Source organism: Malaclemys terrapin, chromosome 18 (assembly GCF_027887155.1).
Source record: "Malaclemys terrapin pileata isolate rMalTer1 chromosome 18, rMalTer1.hap1, whole genome shotgun sequence".
Classification (NCBI taxonomy): Eukaryota; Metazoa; Chordata; order Testudines; family Emydidae; genus Malaclemys; species Malaclemys terrapin.
In genome coordinates this window covers 7849998-7865601 of record NC_071522.1, presented here as the reverse complement: position 1 = coordinate 7865601, position 15604 = coordinate 7849998, and the positions used below count along the sequence as shown (strand labels likewise).

The 15604-nt window shown below is 43.6% G+C and overlaps 1 protein-coding gene across 12 annotated transcripts in view; it reads left to right on the top strand.

Moving 5' to 3' along the window:
* Positions 1-15604, top strand: part of ACACA (acetyl-CoA carboxylase alpha) — a 219650-nt gene that overhangs the window by 87525 nt on the left and 116521 nt on the right. For 10 of the 12 annotated variants that reach the window (XM_054008120.1, XM_054008119.1, XM_054008123.1 and 7 more), the window contains 4 exons: positions 1049-1162; positions 2154-2243; positions 3151-3269; positions 13315-13338. In XM_054008120.1, coding sequence (XP_053864095.1) covers positions 1049-1162; positions 2154-2243; positions 3151-3269; positions 13315-13338 — 347 coding nt within the window. The remainder of the gene's footprint in view (positions 1-1048; positions 1163-2153; positions 2244-3150; positions 3270-13314; positions 13339-15604) is intronic. The other 2 variants (XM_054008122.1, XM_054008125.1) reach the window with 1 other exon arrangement.

The window sequence follows — 15604 nt, the reverse complement described above, 5'->3', positions numbered from 1 at the left end:
TAACCGGGGTGTGCAGTCTGGGATTCCTCACTAACCCTACAATAACAAACCAGTGAATATACCAAGAACGGAGATTGAAATGTGGATAGCTCTTTCCAGTTCCCAAAGGGTTCTTGTAAATCATGATTTAAAATAATGGGGAAAACCTTGATCGTGTCCTTTCCAAGATTCCAGTGTAGATGATCATTTGAATCTCCTATGTACACCTGGATATTTTGCCAAGCTCCTTAGCTAGTGGTTAGTCTATAGATATTAGGGAGTGGGAGGGTATAATGCTAACCCTGGAAGTCTGGTTAGCTTCTCTCACCCTGCAGTCCCCATTTCCATTCTAAAAGTCTTCATTAGGGAAGCTGACAGTTTGGGGATCTCTCCTTTTATTTCAGTGCGTGAGCGTTGAAAATGAATGGGGGTGTTTGAAGCCGTTCAGTGACCTTATGTTTTCTCCTGATTCGTATCCATCTCCTTGAACCATTCAGCGTTTTTGACCCTCTTGGCAGCATGCTGGGGGGATGATGTTGCAGTCCTTGGGTGTATCTTTATGCTGCTGTTGTGTTTTGTTTTCCCTTGCGAGCTGCTGCCCCTTCCTATCATCATCTCTGTGTTGGATATTTAGTACTTGGCACAGGTGGCTCGTGCTTGGTTTGCTCTGGAGCTGTGAAAGGCTGGCTCCATTGCAGGCCTCCCCATGGCTGCTACCTGCCAGCTCTGCTTTCCAATTAACAGCCGGTCGGGCAATCCCCAGGACTAGCTGCTTTGCGGTGCTAAATCACATGCACTGATGAAACTTGATTGAAGCTGTTCCCTTTCTCTCTGGGGAGTACCCAGTAATACAATTCACAGAGATACACAAACGAGACTAAATTTTGCAGCATCACTCTTGTGCTACAGAGCCTAGCGTTCATACATGTAGCTAACGTTCTCTTCTAGTAGGGAGTATGGTGGCTACTGGTGGGATAGACTTGCAGCTCTTACAGTGCATCCTTCTGATAATGGACCAGCATAACAGTTCTCTCTGGCACTCACCCTTTGCATCCTTCTGTCTTACCAGGTTCTCATTGCTTCCCATTTGCCATCATACGAGCTGCGTCACAACCAGGTGGAGTCCATCTTCCTGTCAGCCATTGACATGTACGGACACCAGTTCTGCATTGAGAACTTACAGGTATCTACAGGATTATTTTTTCTGGTTCCTCACTTTCCTCTCACTAAGCGCAGTGGTACCAGTTTTGTACAAAATCTTGCCTTACAAAAATGCGTGGCTCAAAGTCTGTATGGAAGATCTCATCCAGAGGAGACCACTGCCAGGGTATGTCAGGTGTAGGCCTTGCACAACTCTAGCAGTGACCCTGTTTAATACTAAGTGCTGGAAAGAATGTGTTTTCCTAGTATTAGCTTGTGCGGATTTCGGGATGCTTGTTAATCTTCTCCGAACACCGTTTTCACTCCTAATGTAATAACTCCTTAAACAATTGATTAATTTCCCGGAAAAATATCACCATGTACTTCTCTGCAGCCCACTGTGAAAGGGAATATATTGAGCTGTAGGCATCAGAGCAGTGCCTTGAATTGCCCTTTCTGCAGGGGCTGGGGGTGAATTATGAAAGCATGTATATGTTTGTAAATCCCCAAACCCATAGACGGAACACGAAAATGTCTCTGCCGATTTTGAAGTCCTCCAGTAGCAGGGCTGTCCTCTAGTCGTAGTGCTATTTTAGTTTTGCAGCCAAATACTCATCTGAGGTGTTGGCACAGGCCCCTGTTCTTTTTGCCTTGTAACTGTGAAGGGGTTAATTGCTGTGTGGTGTACAGACTGTGACTCAAGGCAATTAGGGAACTGCAAGGTGGCTTCTCCTGCAGCAGATTGGCTTAGAATTTAGACTGTAAACTCTTTTTAAGGCACAGGGATAGATTTTGTTATATGCCTGTAAAGTGCCTAGTACAAAGGGGCCCTGATATCTCATTGAGACCTCTAAATGCTGCCACAATGAAAATAATGAAAGAAAAGCTGTAGAAGGTAGCACTTGTCAGAAAACAGAAAAATATTTGTGCAAAAAAAATTTTCCATCAGAATTTTGTTTCGATGGAAACTTTTGACTCCTCTGTAATAGCAAGACGTTCTCTTGTAAAACCCTTCTGTACGTGATCTCTTTCAGAAACTCATTCTGTCCGAAACATCCATCTTTGATGTGCTACCAAATTTTTTCTACCATAGTAACCAGGTGGTGCGAATGGCAGCTCTGGAGGTATGTTTCTGCCCACTTGAAAACAAACTTTCTCTTTTTCTTCCTTTATGTTTTCCCCCAATCTGTCTGTCTGTTGCGATGTTGTCTTGAGGTCCCTCTGTGTCTATCTCTAGTATATGGCCAGTTGAGAGTGAAGGATCCCTTTGACACTCTGGAAATAACAGGCACTGTGCTATAACCTTGATGCCCTGGCCATCATTCCCTTGCTCAGCAAAACTAACTGTTAGGTGAGCTTTGAGCTTAGCACTGAGACACAAATATTTCTACATTTTGAGGAAGTTTAGATCCAAACTTGGTATCTGCCATTTAACCTTCTAATGGGCTGGACCAAAAATCTCAGATCCAACCGGTCTCCTTTGTTTAAAGACGAATTGCCTCCTTGCAGGGGCAGAGGGTGAAGCTAGTGCCTTATAAAATGGTCTGCACTCTGAGTGATGTATAGCTAGCACTCCAGAAAACCCTGTGTGGTGTGTGTATCACAGTGAGTTTTCTGAACTGCTGCCTTTCACTTAACTGTAGCCTCCTCTCCTGCATTTGGGGGAGCTTGCTCTCTCTTCCATAACATATCGCTTATCTCATTCCTCATGCTTCAGAGCAGAAACTAATCACCAGTTAAGGTCAGGAAGAAATCCCCACCCCCAGAATAATATTTCAAATTTATGTACATTGTTTGTGTGTTGGCCTTCCTCTGAAGGATATAGCATATAGGCCACTGTCTGAGATGGCATTATTTATCTGTTCTAGCAGTTTCCAGGTAATAGTATTTTGATCTCCTGTTTCTTGAGTTTAAAAAAAAAAATCCAGAAGCTATTCATTTTGGAGGCATTTGTTTTTTTCTGACTCCTCCATTGTATCACTTCTATCTCCCCAGCCCAGTTGAACTGACCAAGAATTTCTTTTTAACCAGGTGTACGTTCGAAGGGCGTACATCGCCTATGAGTTGAACAGTGTCCAGCATCGCCAGCTGAAGGACAACACTTGTGTTGTGGAATTCCAGTTCATGCTACCCACCTCGCATCCAAACAGGTCAGGCCTGAATTCAGGTGCCTTTGGAGTCAGGGGTTTATGAAGGGTTGTGTCACATGTCATCAGGGGAAAACATGGAACAGAATTCAGTGAGCAAGAGTGGAGAGAGATGTATCAGTTAGTCTTAAGAAAGATGAACAAGTTAATCAAGATGAAACTCAATATTGCCCCATTTTCGAATGCCTCAGTTATCCACCACTCACTCCCGTCATCTAAAACAAGGATCACAGCTGCCAACATCTACTCATTACATTGAAAAGTACCTCGATTATCTGATCTTCCTCAGCATCCCGCAGGATTCTCAGATTATCAAGGTTGTTCATTGCTTGCACTAGGGATCCCTAACTAGAGACCTGGGGAGAACATTTTGAAACCAGTTTACATTGAATTATTTCACCCAAAGAAGTCGAGAGCACACTAGAGCCAAAGGTTGTGATGAGTCTTTTTGGCCACTAGATGCCACTGTTGATCTGTACTAGGTTGGCAGAACGGGACCAGCCCCCTCAGAAGAGTGCAGTTTTCCTTCTTTGTCTCCAAATGTCTTTTCCCTTATTTTTTTTTTTTTTTCTTTTTGATGGGGTTGGACAGTGGGGACAGTCTCAATTCACTGAGAATCCATCGGTACGTTTTATGAAGTGATTTTCAGAATCTGGTTTGCTCTGAAATGAATGAGTGTCCTCAACAAGCAGCGCAAAGCACTCATGATACAAATGGGCCATGCATTTGGTCTCATCTGTTTCCTTCATCTCTGGAATATTTGTAAATAATTGCATGCTATTTTTGGTGCTGTTTTATAATACTCTGTCCCTCTGTTCTGTCTCCATTTTCTTCCTGCTGTTTGCTAGTGCTCACAGTTACTTCTGTTTGTAGCTTGGGGGTTGTTTGGCCTGTCTGTGCTGACCACTGTCCTAGTACTGTGTGCCAACTCAATTAGACAAGGTCAGCTGGAGAATGAGAACTCTCACCTACCCAAAGGAGAGTTGCTTTGTTCAGAAATTTCTTCTCCCCATCACACTGAGTCTCAGGTAGCAACATCCAGAAGCTTAGTTCTGTTTCCTGTCCTTCAACATCTCCTCACTAGGGACTGAGTCAGAGCACCTTGCCATCCAAGCCCAGTCTACATGCTGATACGGGGGCAAACTGACTGCTGGCATACGCAGGTGCAATTCCGTTGACTCCAATAGAGTTGCACCTATGTGTGTTAGCAATGAATTTGTCCCTCAGTGCTTAATGACACTATTTGCTGTATATAGAGTTGTGCAATCATCAAAAGGCCAGGAGGACAAAGCATACCAGATAACAAGAAATCAGGAGGCTGAAAAGACACTAAATAAGTTGGTTTTAACTAACCGAAGAGGCACCTTTAAGCGCTTTGAGCATCAGACTAGCAGACCTGGAGAACCCAAGTTCTAAACCTGGCTATGACAATGACTCGCTGAGAGGCTCTTAGGCACGTCATTTATCCACCTCCATGTCCATGTTCCGTATCTGTCATATTTGTTTTTCATTTTATAAGATGTGTCTATTGCCAATCCAAAGCTTTACACTGGAAAGGATAAAGATGCAATATATTAGCCAATCTGTGTTATTTTAATCCAACAAAACAATTCTCTTGCCAAACCAAAGGCACTATTCAAAATCATCCCCGGTAATCAGGTATTTGAAGCGTGGCTTGACGCTTTGCAAATTTGGGTTCTGTCAAACCAAGGGGGGGAGCAAATTCCAAAGACAGGGTCCTTCACCAAGAGTTAGACCTGGCTCAGCGCTGCAACAAACTTTCCATGAATGCTTGCTCAAATGTTTACATGAATTTTCTCCAGCCCTGCTTGTGTCCCTTTTGTGTCTGCTTCCTATGAACTTCCAAGGGGTTGTATTTCACTGGGGCAAATATACATGCAAAGAACATTTCAAAGAATGTTGTGGGGTATTTGTAAAAGGAATTTTAAATTCTCACATAGGAGTATTCACCCCAGTAGTGCTTGTGCCCTCATCCCGTCAGAAAAGAAACTATCCCATGTCACTTCCGCATCTGACTAATCATAGCTAAGTAAGCCAGCTCAGCTTTTATATATTTGCTACAGAATGCTAGCTGTGAACTGCTCACAACTAAGCCTTACAGGTTGTTTGTTTTTTTTTTAAATCTGATCTGCTCATAATTATCTTGTGAGCAAAAGAGAATGCTAGTGATTTGGGAATTATTTGCTTCGATTTCCTGAGGATCCCCTGTACCCTGACATACAGATCTGTCCTCTTTAGAATCCGTGCTGATGTTCATTGCCAGGGTAAAGCACGGAGAAAGAAACTTTTTAATACCCAGACCATAACTGGCTATATAGATCAAAACCAACACCTTCTATGGCACCCAGTGGAAGCCAGACAAGAAGTACAACATAACCAGCCCATTGTATTCTGCACTAAATGACGTTGGTGAATTGTCTCCAAGTAGAGTGCATTGCAGTAATCTGACCTAGAAGAGGATATATGGGGATAACTACCTTCCTGAGCGAGGTATTGCAAGCAAATGCTTATGTGCAAAGCCCACTGGGTTTGGATGATCTCCGCTTCTTTGTGCCACCTGGGGGAGAAGGAGCATGGACTTAGGAAAGAAATGAATCCAATTCTTAGATCCTTTCTTTGCCTAGTTTTTATTTAGATCATCCTCCCCTAATAGAAATCTATTGCTCGTTGATGAGGAATTTACCTAGGAGTTCAATTTTCTGCATATTGGCAAGTGAGCTGTAAGGCCCTTAGATGTTCTGTTGGAGATGCACAGAACCATCACTTGTGTTTTCAAACCTTAAGTCCCTATAAGAACATAAGAATGGCCATACAAGGTCAGAACAAAGGCCCATTCAGCCCAGCTTCCTGTCCTGCGACAGCGGTCAGTGCCAGATGCTCCAGATGGAATGAACAGAAGAGGTAAAATCAAGTGATCCATCCCGTCGCCCATTCCCAGCCTCCAGCAAACAAACGCTAGGGACACCATCCCTGCCCATCTTGGCTAATAACCATTGATAGACCTATCCTCCATGAACTTACCTAGTTCTTTTTTGAATCCTGTTATAGTCTTGGCCTTCACATCATCCTCTGGCAAAGAATTCCACGGGTTGACAGTGTGTTGTCAGTTTTGTTTGTTTTGTTAATTTCATTTGGTGACCCCTAGTTCTTGTGTTATGAGAAGTAAATAACACTTCCTTATTTACTTTCTCCACGCCAGTCATCATTTTATAGACCTCAATCATATCCCCCGTTAGGCGTCTCTTTTCCAGACTGAAAAGTCCCAGTTTTATTAATATCTCCATATGGCAGCCGTTCCATACCCCTAATCATTTTTGTTGCTCTTTTCTGAAGCCTGCTTGCTCACTTTTTATTCCCTAAGCTCCTCCCTTCCAGACATGATATTGCTGGTAGGTGTTGCAAGACAGAGCTGGCTTCAGTCTCTGTTCAGGTCAGGCCATTAACCTTTTCCTGTCCTGTTCCAGTGTAGGGTTTGTCCACCCCATCACACTCCCTTTTTGTGTGAAACTTGTGGATTAGATGGAGACATTGCTCTTGTTGCAGATGGTCAGCGGTGAGAGAGCTGACTTGGAGGATTCACTTTAATGAGCGAGAGCAATAGACTTGCATTGCCTTTTTAATACAAGGCTCCCTATTTTCCATGCTCCTGCCTGAACGTTTTTGGTATGCTATAGACACAATGCCAACAGTTTCCATTTAACTCCTCCACCCTAAGAAAACAAAGAAAAGCAGCTGTATGGACTGACTTCACCTTCATACACACTCAGAGCATAATTGTTCTGGTCACCTGTCCTCCTCAAGTGATCACAGACAGATGCTTCCTTGTGGCAATGTTCTTTGTTCCTCCATATTCCTCTTCAGTGTTGTTCAGATACGGTTTCCATGGATCTCTGCTTTATGCCATCGTCTTCATCCCTCATCCTTGATTGGATGCCCCAAATAGTTTAATTTTCTCCTCTTCATCTTTACCAATAGATATGACAGTTGTTGTTCCAGTTTTGCCATCCTCTCTGATCATGGTAGAATGTGTTGGCACACCATGTTCCAAAAGACTGCCTTATCTTGTTGTCTTAGGGGGTGGGACACAGCTGTACTTGGCAAGAAGCTAGCTTTTGGCACTTTATTCGGGGACCACGTCATTGGCATAGTACAGATGGCGGAATGCTGCCATCAGGAGGAAGGGTGCCTGTCAGGATTTCTGTGTAGATGATGACTTGAACAGCTAGAGTGAAGCCCTGTGACCTTGCCACTCTCCTTTTGTTGACGTCAATCCAGCTTGTTCTGCTTTTTTGTTCCGAATGCTGCTTCCTAGTCAAGTCAGAGTTGGCACAGTAACACGACTAAAAGCTCGTGAAAATGCTTCTGTCAGAGACTCCCAGAGTTTCGTAGGGCAAATGCAAGACTTTGTGAATGTGAAGAACCCACACACTGTGGTTGGTTTTTTAAAATGCCCATGATCTTTCTTGTCTCTAATGCCTGAACTTGTTTTCCTTCTCATCCTATTTTCAAGTTGCCTTGTGTGTCACCACTTCCGCTTCTGTAGCCCTGATTCCTTTCTGGGATGACCAGCAGCAGCATTAGGTAGCACTTTGCTTGCTTGAGAAATGTGACATGAGCGAGTTCTGCAATTCCCATGTGTCTGTAGGCCGTCTTTCTTGCGTAGGACTAGCCATCCTACTACTATTCCCTTTAGCCTCAAGTTATCTAAGGCTGATGGCAGTGGTAGCATCATCTATCTTTTTTCAGCTGGCCCAGCAGTACCCCTCCTGGAACTTTTTTCCTCTTGTAACCTTGTTAACTTCATCATTTATCTCCGTTCATAATGGAGTGTTGTTTCTTGCATGAAAATAATTAAAACTTCTATGTTGATGGTAGAATTAATATTTCCAAACATTAGATATAAATAACATGAAGTTTATTGTTTAACATTTATATTCCAGCAGCACCCAAAGGCCCCAATCAGGATTGGTGTCACTTTTTGCTAGATGATGTAGGCATAAATTGAGACAGCCACTGCCCTAAGAAGCTTTACAAGCTACACACACCAGATGCACAACCTATAACGGACACATGACAAGTAAAATGTCACAGTTGTTAATTTGGGGGAATATAAATGAACTATCTCACCCGCAGCCAATCTGTTCTTCCACTACCGATCCAAACTGCCCTTCACCCAGCAACAACTCCCTTTTCGCTGGAGGATAAGCAGGGAACTGCTGATGTCAGAGGAGGTGGTTCCCAAGATGTTTTCTTCTCCAACATTCTCCTTCCCCCCCGCCCTTCTTCATTACAGCTGCTCTGGCAGTGGCTGAAGGCAATGTCTCACCTCTTTATTTTGGGGTGGCGCAAACCCCAACCTCTCTGCCTGCTATAGCAGCAGGATGAGCAGTTGGGAATGTGTTTCTGGTCTCCCGTGCTGGTGGTGGCGGGTTTGATGGACCAAGGGTTAGTGAGGACTCTCCCTCATATGGCTCCCCTAGGTGAGGTTGGGCTTCTTACGCCATGGACCATGTCCCGTGGGTGTAGTCATGTGAAGCAAGACCCTTGGAGGTTCTGGCCCAGTTCCCAGGAGATGCGGGGGGGCTTTACATATATAGGTCTAGATCTTTATGGTGCCTACATGATGAGGAATTGTGTTGATAAGCACACTTTATAAAGTGATCCAAGCATGCTTTTGCAATCTCACTGGGGGTAAGTTATGGTTGCAGGGGGAATATCCTCACTGTTCTATGTTATGCAGTGAAACCAGTACAAACCCACCTCCTTATTTGGCAGACTGTAGTTTTAAGAGACTGTTCTAAAGTATGGCCAGCTGAACAGAGCTCAGCTCACATTTATTAATGATGGTCTTTATTAAGCAACCAATTTATCAATCCCTTGAGTCACTCAAGATATTTTTCACCATACGTATGCACGTAAAATCCTCTATCCATATAGCATCTATATTGAAAAGTATAAATATACACACCCACCAGTAAGGACATACTTAGATACGTTGGTTGTATGTACAAATATAGAGCTCTGCAAATCTGTGGATATCCTCTTTATATCCCCACACCATGTTTGCGGATCGCAGATGGATGCGGATCCAAATTTTATCTCTAGAACCGTGCAAATCTGCTGATAGCCGCTTCTTATCCACAGATGCAGATATCTGCAGACCATGTTTGTGGATCGGATGCGGATACACATTTTGTAATTTGTGTATAATTTAGCCTTAGTCATTAGGCACCTGATCTAAATCTCTCATGATCCTGCTTGTACCTGTGTTTGTCAAATTTCTCGCTCTCACTTTCTGTGCCTAGAAGAGGCTGAGATTTCTAGCACTGCTAATTTCAAGACTTGGAATGGTGTATCGTTTCTCCTTAGCTCTGCTGTCTTTTGGTGTGTCACCTGGACATTTTTGCCTGTCTCCTTCTTAGCCATCTAGTGAACTAGAGGTCAAAACTATTGTGAACAGCTGAAGGCCAAAACATGTATTGCTGTGTTCAATAGGTCATTTTGTGGAAGAATCAGAAGCCAATGTCCGTTTTCTTTTAGAGCAGTGGATTGTGCCTCCTGTTTGTTCGCGCAAAAAAACCCAACACCCCCTATTGTTGGTGTTTCATCAATATATGTTCCACTCTATATGCATCCGAAGAAGTGGGCTGTAGCCCATGAAAGCTTATGCTCTAATAAATTTGTTAGTCTCTAAGGTGCCACAAGGACTCCTGTTCTTTTTGCGGATACAGACTAACACGGCTTCTACTCTGAAACCCATCATCTTATGGTGGCCTCTCACAAGATTTGAATGTCTGGCAAAATGGCAGCTTTTCTGCAGGCTTCAGTTGTTGTTGAAACAACCTCTTGCATCAATCACTTGATTCCTGGTATAAAATCAACTGTGTTCTTCTGGATCCTGAGCTGTGTAAGCCTGGAGAGTGGAGTATAGAACTCTTAGTGTATCATTAGGTAGCCTGAGGTCCCCTCCTTGTAGCGGAAGATGAGCTGATATCAGGAGGGAGAAGGGGGAAATGATTCCAGGACACCTGTAAATCCCTGTAGTTTCATGCTGTGGGTTTGATGTTAATTAGACAGCAGGCAGCGGTAATGTGCTTCAGCTCCTTTGGCTTGTCTGTTTCTGAAAGGACAGAATCTTCCAGCAGAGCAAAAAAGGGGCTATTGAATGGGCAGCAAACTGAATGGAATAATGATAGTTTTATGCAAATTGGGCTTCAGTAACAGATTCAGCATAGCTGAAATGCTGGGGGATGGCAGGGGAAAGGGGAAAGAAAAAGGGGGGGGGGGGAGAGGAAAAACCCAGTCAAAACAGATGGTTCAAGGCATGTTCTGCAGCCTTCTGTTTGGATCCTTCTGCAGAAAAGAAGGAACGGTAGAGGAATGCCGCTGGTCACAGCCAGTTGAATTGCTCTTTCGCCTGTGGTACTGCTGTTCGTAACGTCAAGTGGGTTATTCGGCTGACCTCTGCTGATTCTGCTTTGCTGCCTGATTTCGAAAGCGTTGCCCTGCTGGCACTCAGTCACAGCTTGACACAACCGGTGGCTTTTTGCATGCATTACTATCCATTTCAGAGGGGAACTCTTTTGTAAAAAAGAGGGGAGAAAGCAAATTCAAATTCAGCTGGAAGGCCTAGGGAAGGGCTACTAAGGGCCTGTGTGTGCTTGAGGACCAGCAGCAAGCTAACAGTAAAGCATGCAGTGAACTGCTGCCTGCTTGGGGGTTTGAATTCACACCGAGACAGATACTCTCCCCAGGCTCAGAGAAGAGGGTTTTTTGTTTAAGTACAAGAGGATGGTGCCAGGGTGAAGGAGTTTGGTGGCTCTTTCCTGGAGATATCTGCTATCAACTTAGTTCACGTGCCACAAGCTGCTCCTTTTTTTTTTTTAACCTCCCAATGTTTTGATACTTTGTTACAAGAGCAAAGCATCAGGGGATTAGTCCTCCGCCTATAGCGCATTGCATTGCAACTGGTGTTTGCAGGGGCTCCAGTTCAACCTACTGCACGATCTAAAAACCCAAGAGCACAGCCCAGTAAACGGATTACTTCCTGCCGATTATTCTGAAAAGGCCGAACTTGACCTCTCGATGTGTGTGAAATAATGCACAATTCAGTTCCCGATATGGAAAAATCCTTTATGGTATTAAATTATGTATAAACTAAAAGGAAAAAAAAATTCACCCCAAAAATCTCAGGACAGCTACAAACAGGATAGTCTAGATTACAATGTATTCAGTTTCACTTGGTTATAACTTCATACTGGGCAGCCACGTCTTGCTCTAACTGTGAATAATGTATAACTTGAGAACCAATCATTCTTTGCTCTAAGGTCTCTTGTTACTGATCTTGTCTCCTTTTCATTGAGATTCTTGCTGTAATCTCCACTTCAGCCGCATACTGGGAGGACTGACCGGGAGTTCCCTATGAGAGACAGAGGGGCACACAATTTGCTGTCATTTCAAACCTAGTCGTTTCTCTGTCTATTTCCTGTAGGTATATGGGGACTTCCAGGGAGCGTTCGGGAACATGTGCACTAGGTGTGGGGACATCCAGTTCCCTTTAGAATTTTTTTCAATTAAACAGACGCTGTGCAGCCGACCTAGACAAAATGTACGCTACTCTGTGCCCTGATGCTCCTTTGCCAGTCCTAATGGCTTCTTCTACAGCACAGCTTTCTTCTACGCTGATTCCTGTAGAGGCAAATGAACAGTGCACCTCTGTGTACCATTAACAGTAGGGCCGGGGTCTGACTTGTGCTGGTCCCCTCCATTGTTCAGACATAAGCCCAGGAAATCCCTATGCCCAAACCTTGGTCAGATAGTGATTTGTAGTCCCATTCAGTGGATAATACAATGGCCAAATACCACATAGTGAGTGCACTGCTCCTGTGACCAAACAGATCCATGAGGAGACCCAGATTTAGGGATTGTATCTGGTACTGTGGCCGTAGAAAAATGTACAGGCCCCTAAACATCTCAACATAACGTCCGATGGGGCCTTACTATAGCAAGTAATATTAGGGAACGTTGAGGCTGGGTTTTCTAGAGCTTGAAGAGTCCTGTTACATGGTCCCCTAAGCTTTGGTATTAGTCTGTTCTCATTCATTGCTCTGCTATTGTAAGGGAGGGAGATATCCCTTTCTGTGAATGTGCTTTTTAAATTGCATCTTCTCTAGTATTTTGAACGCCAGATCATAGATATGCATGCAACTATATGCTTTCATGCGTGTATTTTGCACGCCCCATGCCATTCCATTCACTGCAAGGAAATACGTGTCCCTTATTACTTCTCTGACCTGCACATCATTGAGCCCTGTTCCGTGTGGAAAACCCCAACAGTCAGTTTTGGCATGATAAAATAGGAACCTTCAGGGTTTTCAAAATTCCATTCTTAAGATGTACTTGTTCATTTCAGTGTCCAGCTTAAAATTAAAAGTTTGCGTGTGTGTGTGTATATATTTCAGTTCCCTTCTCTCCTATGTTCATTTTATTTCTTTTGCACTTTTGGGGAGCCAGCTTGTGGGCTATTGGTTAGAAGTAAAGGTTTGGCTATCAGGACTTGGGTTCCTTTTCTGGACTTCCTGTAGACTTGCTGTGTGGCCTGGTCACTTGTTGTCTCTGTGCTTCAGTTTACTCATCTGTCAAATGGGGGTGCTTGCATTGTGGCTTGTGAAGCTTGCTTTATGTTTGCAATGTGCCGTGAGACGATCTGATGAACTGTGCTGTAGAAATGCAAGGTACCTTGCAAATATACTGTGTTTCTCTATGATATGTTGCTATTTGCTTCTGGAAGTGGATAAATCCATTCTGGTGCACTCATCCCAACAGCAGCCGCTGCAAGCTTGGTCAAGTAGTGAGTCCCTTCTTTTTGAGACAGAATCCCATTGGCTCTTTCTTGATTGTGCAACGAATTCCGGTTCAGTGAATATAAATGTGTGGTTGCTGGTCTTAGGTACTGGCTCGAATGACAGTTCTTTTATTAGTGCTTTCACTAACCAATCTGTAACTAACTGTGGTTGTTTGATTACAGAGGGAACATCCCCACGTTAAACAGGTATGATACTCGTCCTCTTTTAAGGTTTGAAAAGAAAGGTAGACTAGAAAAGAAGTAGCCTAATATTTAACATTTTAGTATGTTTTGTTTGGAATCCATACCTTTACTTGGGACCCTCTGAACCATAACTATATTCCCTTTCCGTACTCTCCCTTTTTTGTTGTTTTAAACATGTTTTCAGCTTTTAAATTGTTTTTCAAAGATAGCTTTGCATGTGGCAAGCTAGAAAACTAAATTTGCTAATGGCTCAGCTTACCTGCTGTAACATATAAAACCAGTATCCTAGCAGAAAACTTCCCCTCCAATCTCCTCCTCCTTGGAACGTGGCCACTGACTCTCTGATAGGGTATCACCATGAAATAGACATCTAATTCTAGGAGAGCCAAGGCCTGATGTGTAAGATGAAGAGTATTCAGTGCTGCTCTGGTATCTGGCTTAGAATTTGCTGATGCACTCTAGCACATCCATCACCTCTCACCCAGGCGATGAAAGAACACCTTAATCAGCTGACAGCATGTTTTTGTTTGATTTTGGATACTTCATTTCCCCCCCATTTCTCAATCCAAAAATGTTTGTGGTTTTGAATAATATTCAAAAATATTTATAATACTTTCTCATGTTAGTGGTAAGAAATGTAAATGAAGACAAGTGGTCTGAAAAACTTGACTATTTCAAAGCTCAAATGCCTACAATTTATTACGGCTTACAAACATGTCTAGGAAACAATAGTATACAGGTTTGAAAGCGTTCTGATTCCTGATCTGAGTTTAGTTGCAAAATTTTAGAGTTGTTTCAAAGGTAGAACAAGCTGTTAAGATTTTTGGAACTTTAAACTTTTTATCATTGCACTTTGAACATTTTCTTCCAGGATGTGTTTATTAAATTCTGTGCATTTTAAAAAAAGGAAAACTCCTAAAAATGTGTATTAAGCAGTATTGGGAATCTATCATTTGGTATTTTGATCCTGCTCCTGTGTGGCCAACAGGAGTTCCGCACGTTGCTCTATTGGGACCTTTATTTTTTCCTGATCCAGCAAAGGCCTGATCCAGTAAAGCAATTAAGCATGTGCTTGACTTCAGTGGGACTATTCACACGCTTAAAGTAAGCATGTGCTTAAGTGATTTGCTGATTCAGGACCCCTGCTGTGGCACAGGTATAAAAGCAGAGACTTAATTTAGCAAATACCTTCCTGAACATTGGGTGAATGAAAGAGAGCGATATTAAACACTTGCCTTGTCATGGATGTGACCAGTTGATACACAGCAGTAAAGTATCTCTTTAGATCCAATGTACAATCCATACCATATAATGTAGTGGGGCAAAAGACAGAGTGGCTTTGGAAACTTGATCCCTCAGTGAATTCTGATTATTCTGCAGCAGTCCATCCTGAATAAGTGAAAGGTTTGTGTAAAAAGATTGATCAGGAATTCATTACAGAACAGGAAAAACAGATCCCAGTTGATAGTGGGAGGAGGCATAGCTAATTTTCATAGGACTCACTTCATTCATAGCGTGAGTGGCTTCATCTACCAACCCTCGCTTTGAGGTCACAAGTCCTGACAAAAGATTAAATACCTTTTGATAGCTATACTTACTACCATGGGGATAGGCTTCTAGGGCCCAATTTGTTCCCATTGAATTCTATGGGAAATGTGACCCTGACTCTGTGGGTTGGTTTACACCAGTGGTGGGCAACCTGTGGCCCATCAGGGTAATCTGATTGCGGGCTGCGAGACATTTTGCTGACATTGACCATCCGCAGGCACAGCCCCCCCGCAGCTCTCAGTGGCCGTGGTTCACCGTTCCCGGCCTATGGGAGCTGCGGGAAGCGGCAGCTAGCACACTCCTGCAGCCCGCCACTTCCCGCAGCTCCCATTGGTTGGGAATGGAGAACTGCGGCCACTGGGAGCTGCAGGGAGCCGTGCCTGCGGACGGTCAGCGTCCGCAAAATGTCTTGCGGCCCGCAATCAGATTACCCTGATGGGCCGGTAGTTACCCACCACTGGTCTACACAGTGCTTTAGCAGACACCAGTGGACTGTAAATTTTCACACATACTAGCATGTTGCACACTAACTGGCCCATGTGGATCCTCCCGGTACACACTAAAAGCTTTGTAGTACTGTTTAAAACAGGGCTACATTAATGCACACTAGGAAAGTTCTTGTGCATGCCAGCCGGGTCCACGCAGACCAGTTAGTGCATGACATGCTTGTGCAAACTAAAATTTACACCCCTCTAGTTTGGACTAATGCAGCATGTAGACA